The sequence below is a fragment of the Prunus avium genome, chromosome 7 (genome assembly GCF_965620075.1).
Source record: "Prunus avium chromosome 7, drPruAviu1.hap1.1, whole genome shotgun sequence".
Classification (NCBI taxonomy): domain Eukaryota; kingdom Viridiplantae; phylum Streptophyta; class Magnoliopsida; order Rosales; family Rosaceae; genus Prunus; species Prunus avium.
In genome coordinates this window covers 5,674,911-5,679,635 of record NC_142290.1, presented here as the reverse complement: position 1 = coordinate 5,679,635, position 4,725 = coordinate 5,674,911, and the positions used below count along the sequence as shown (strand labels likewise).

Sequence of the window (4,725 nt, the reverse complement as noted above, 5' to 3'; positions counted from 1 at the left end):
TGCATTACCCATATCAAGATGAAGATTTTAACCAATTTGGCTCCTAGAAAGTGAACAAACAAAGAAACAAAAACAAACAAAACATGTCTGAAAATAGAAAAACGTTGCCTTAGGAGTCGCAGCAAAAAATAAGGGGACGTGGTGAAACCAAACCCAACAACCACCGAAAAAGAAAGATGAAAATTAAAAAGGGAACAAAAATGAAAAAAAGAGGGAAAGAGGGGAGAAGGGGAGGAGGGGGATCAAAATCGAATAGAGGAGCAAAGGTTGGGGCGCTGCAGATTGGGGGTGGTTGAAAGTTAAAAGCATTCCCATTTAATATCCAAAAGAGTGGGAGAAGACATCATTTCACAGGTTTTAAACACAATTGGGTGACAAACTGTTTGTCTCTCACGCTCCCCCCTTCTGTTCGTCTCCCTGAATGCCTTGCCAGTGTTCAGGGTATGCTTCTTTATTTCATGCTCCTTTATTTATTGTTTAATTATTTAATTACTAACGGTGAGTGGAATTTGTAGGTTTCCGGGAGTTTGTGTATGAGTTAATAAATGTCCAACAAATCGTGTATGGAATTCACAAAATGCTTAATAGTTTACGGGGCTTTACGTAGTTAACCCCTGTTTTTAATTTTCTCATATTTGATTCACATTCATACTGTAAAATGTTGTTGCGCCTGTAACCCTGACTTGCATTTGCCCTATGTTCCAGACTATCGTGGCGATTTATATGCGGAGGAGCGAGGGAAAAATAGGTTGGTGCTTTTAGTATTTTGATACAAGCGACTTTAGGGTTATGGTAACCATTTGAACCACTAGTCCCTTGTTTTTTATTTTTTGTTAATAAGTAAATTTTGAATCAAAAAATTTATTCCTTAACGAACAAGAAACAATATTTGCATTTTTAGTGCTTGTGATTTCTGGGTGATTGTGATATGAATGATGAAAATATGCAGGTTGTGATGGATTTATGCGAAATGGAGAGAAGTTGGGGTGTGTCTTTGGTCATTCACGAATTATGGGATTAGTTAGTTGAATCCAGCGTATGATCATATTCGCCACCTGTATGCCACTCTCTGGTCAGATACATCATTTAATCGTTTCCTTCCAAAACTTTTATGCTTCTTTTTATATATTGCTCATGAAATCTCAATACTTATCTCCTTTTCACTTTCTTCGGTCCATTTTATTTCAATTTCGACTTTTTAGTTCTATAGAGGATCGGGGGATTGGGGAATTGAATGTAGGAGCCTCGAGTGCACGGATAGATGCTCTTAATCATTTAAGCTACAAACTCCTTATATGTAATGATTACTTTTGAGTGTGGTTATTCTGACCAGATGTCCCATTTTCCCGCTCACATTTTAATGAAAAATTTAATGACAAGTTTACCCTTATACAAAGCAAGATATGAGTCTATCTACCTTCTCTTAATCATCACTATGTTTAACACACATAGATCCCATGGAATGATGGAAGAGTGCCGAAAAAAACTCTCTCTATAATTGCACCACAAATATTGATACTCAAGTTGCAAACCTGTTGGCTTTTTCATATAGGAAGATCCACCCTTGATTATAGTTCCAAGACCTAATTCTTTCACATCAACTATATGATAGCTAGGCCAAAAATTACAATGATTATTATCCACTTCTTTTATCAAACAATAATTTATCTATTCAATGAAGCAATGATCTGCACAAATGGCTTGAATATCATCTGACAGATTTAGTTATGAAAGGCTGCAATCATATACAGTAGTGTATATTCATATACTGAACTGCTTTTTAAAACCCAAGAGTATCTGTTTGTTGAAGTTCCCATAGGAAATTTCAATCAGATTGCTTCTTCTCTCTTCTCCTTTAAAGTTTCTTTGAAGTAAAATACCAGCAGTAGATCAGCACTCAACACTGATATCCTCTCTTTTTCGTTATCGAACAGAGAACAATTCTTTCTTCTCAACACTGTAATGTAATTAAGATATGCACTTGATGAATGGAAATTGACTGCCAACTTTAAGTTTGTGTCCAACAATATTATCTTTTGGTTGCTAAGATTTTTCATAATGCATATTATGTTGAGATTGTTGGAAACTGATGTGAAGTGTGTTTGTGTTAAAAATGCAGCTTAATCTCCCAAGGGAAGACTAATTCTCAGGGGATCTTTTGAGAAAAGGTGCCCCTGGCATGCACTCCCTTCCATTCTTACCTGTATGACATTTGTCAAAATGGCTGTAGCAGTTGATCAACACCATGGATTCAGGCCATTCAGCCGATCCCAGAGATGCAGATTACAGTCCTACACTCAACTCGATTACAGCATACTTGCCCACTCCTTAACACACGCATTTGGTGATGCTAATTTTCACAAAAGCTTCTCCACCCCTTGTCTATCCCTAACCACTGCATTGGAGGAAGATTTTGACACAAATCCAAGGATTGAAATTGTTGGAGGCAGTAGGATACCTAGGGTACATGCTCTTGTAGTCGAGGTCGCCATAGCTATGGCATCTGGTGCTGATCTCTTGCCAGTGTCAAGTGGACTAGGGGGTGCCTACTACTTATGTAGTCAAAATGGTGACAGTATTGCTGTGGCAAAGCCAATAGATGAAGAACCTTTAGCTTTCAATAACCCTAAAGGCTTTGGGGGTCGGATGCTGGGCCAACCGGGTTTGAAACGCTCAGTTCGGATCGGTGAATCTGGAGTTCGAGAATTGGCAGCTTATCTCCTTGACCACGGTGGATTCGCTGGTGTTCCTCCCACAGCTTTAGTAAAAATTTCCCATGTTGCATTCCAAATTAATAACAATGCAGCCGGAATTTCAGCTACACCTTATAAGATTGCTTCTCTGCAGCGCTTCGTGGATCATGACTATGATGCAGGAGAGTTAGGTTCTTCAGGCTTCTCAGTTGCTTCTGTTCATCGTATTGGAATTTTTGATGTAAGACTCTTAAATCTTGACAGGCATGCAGGGAATATGCTTGTTAAAAAATACGAACTGCACAATTATGCAGTTGGGGTGGCTGAGCTTGTGCCTATTGACCATGGTCTTTGCCTTCCTGAGTGGCTTGATGATCCATATTTTGAATGGTTGCACTGGCCTCAAGCTTCAGTTCCCTTTTCCGAGTTTGAAATTGAGTACATATCCAATCTTGACCCCTACAAAGATGCAGAGCTTCTTAGAACTCATATTCCTTATTTACGGGAGGCTGCTATCCGTGTTCTTGTGCTATGCACCATCTTCTTGAAGCAGGCTGCTGCAGCTGGGCTTTGTCTTGCTGATATAGGGGAAATGATGACTCGGCAGTTCTGTGCTGGAGAAGAAAGTCTGAGTGCATTAGAGAACCTTTGTTTGCAAGCTAAGGCTGCCATGCCTACTACAGTAGATGAGACGAAAGGAAAAATTGGAGAAGTTGAAATGTTTAAACTTGAAAAAGAAAGTGAGGAACGTTTGAAAGAGAATTTGGATCTTCCTCAACTCTTAGGGAGCCATTCTGGAATGAGTAAGCCACCCATTATGTCAAGGTTTTCATCTGCAGGATCAATTACTGGGTTGACCGATGCATCTCTGTCTCCACTATTCGAGCAAAACGATCATGATAACGACGATAATGACAGAAAGACTATGATAGGCAATAATAGTAGTGATGATGATGGGAGTACTAGTGATTGTCGTAAGGTCAGGGTTTTGATGAAGAGCATGAGTTTCTCAGTACCTACCCACAATTGTGAAGCAGGGGCAATATCTTTTGGAGATATGAGTGGAGCTGAATGGGAACTGTTCTTGGATAGTTTCGAAAAGCTTTTGCCGGAGGTACTTGAGGGCACAAAGTCCCTGAGCTTGAAGCAGAGGTTGGGAATTACTACTTCCTGCAAGTTCTGAAAAATTAATATTTTGTGGGAAAGAAAAAAAGATTTGAAAACAGACTTTGTTGCTTATATCTAGTCCAGTATGAAGTGACTGTACATTATTGCCAAATGAAGACGGTAGAGTAGTAGATTGTAAATAAATAGAATAGGTGCAACCGGAAATGCGATTGGCGAAACGCCATCCTTTCTGTGTACCTGTTTTTATTCTTCATTATCTTGTATCGTTGCCGTAGACTGACATAGAATTGGTTCTCTTGCAGAGATGACTTGCAACAGAATTATTGACATGTTCAAACGGTTGATATTAATTAGTTTGAAATGGATATTGATATTATTATATCATACTTTCTTCTTTGAAATGGATATTAGTTTTCTTTCCTCTTCTTTTTGTATTTGGCACAATTCATTCTGGAACTTCGGAGTTCAAATTCAGATTATATATTTCAAACGTTCACGTGGAAAAAATGATGTACATCAATCAATCTGACCAGGTATCTCAAAATAAACAGTTGCACTTTTGACTTAATTGAGTTTTCCAGATCAGAATTCAAAATGCAAATCTAGTTTTTCGAAACCTAACAGTTGCTTCATCAATGTGTCAAATGGGCGGATTCCTTTCATAAATTCTTAAACACCTTGCTCGATACAAGCTTGCAATTGCAATCACAAACATCCATCACTATCTTGCTATCATTTTATCTTGAGCCTTATTTCATTCCAATTCATACAAGAGTTTTAGTGAGGGTGTGGCCCTATAATAAGGTGAAAAGGGTGTCTTCCACCTTGTGAGAAAGATGGTGTGCTCTAATGTGTAAGAGCATTTCCAGCAAGGAGGGCAAGGGGAGGGCTGGGGGGGGGGCAA

General features: G+C 38.9%; 1 protein-coding gene across 4 annotated transcripts; it reads left to right on the top strand.

Annotated features, from left to right (window-relative positions):
- The first annotated feature begins 232 nt into the window (after positions 1–232).
- LOC110755519 (phosphatidylinositol 4-kinase gamma 8-like) lies at positions 233–4,226 on the top strand. Of its 4 annotated transcripts, none has more exons than XM_021956743.2 (5): positions 233–441; positions 516–561; positions 706–748; positions 950–1,072; positions 2,120–4,226. In XM_021956743.2, the coding sequence occupies exon 5, from the start codon at positions 2,206–2,208 to the stop codon at positions 3,874–3,876; it is 1,671 nt and encodes a 556-aa protein (XP_021812435.1). In that variant the 5' UTR covers positions 233–441; positions 516–561; positions 706–748; positions 950–1,072; positions 2,120–2,205; the 3' UTR covers positions 3,877–4,226. The 4 variants fall into 4 exon arrangements, with proteins under 4 accessions (XP_021812435.1, XP_088112223.1, XP_021812434.1 ...); XM_088256097.1 differs by having other exon boundaries at positions 706–792; XM_021956742.2 differs by lacking the exon at positions 516–561.
- The last annotated feature ends 499 nt before the right edge of the window (positions 4,227–4,725 follow it).

What these genes read in the sequence shown, in the direction of transcription:
- LOC110755519 (XM_021956742.2), top strand. Translation starts at nt 2,206, where the DNA reads ATGACATTTGTCAAAATGGCTGTAGCAGTTGATCAACACCATGGATTC.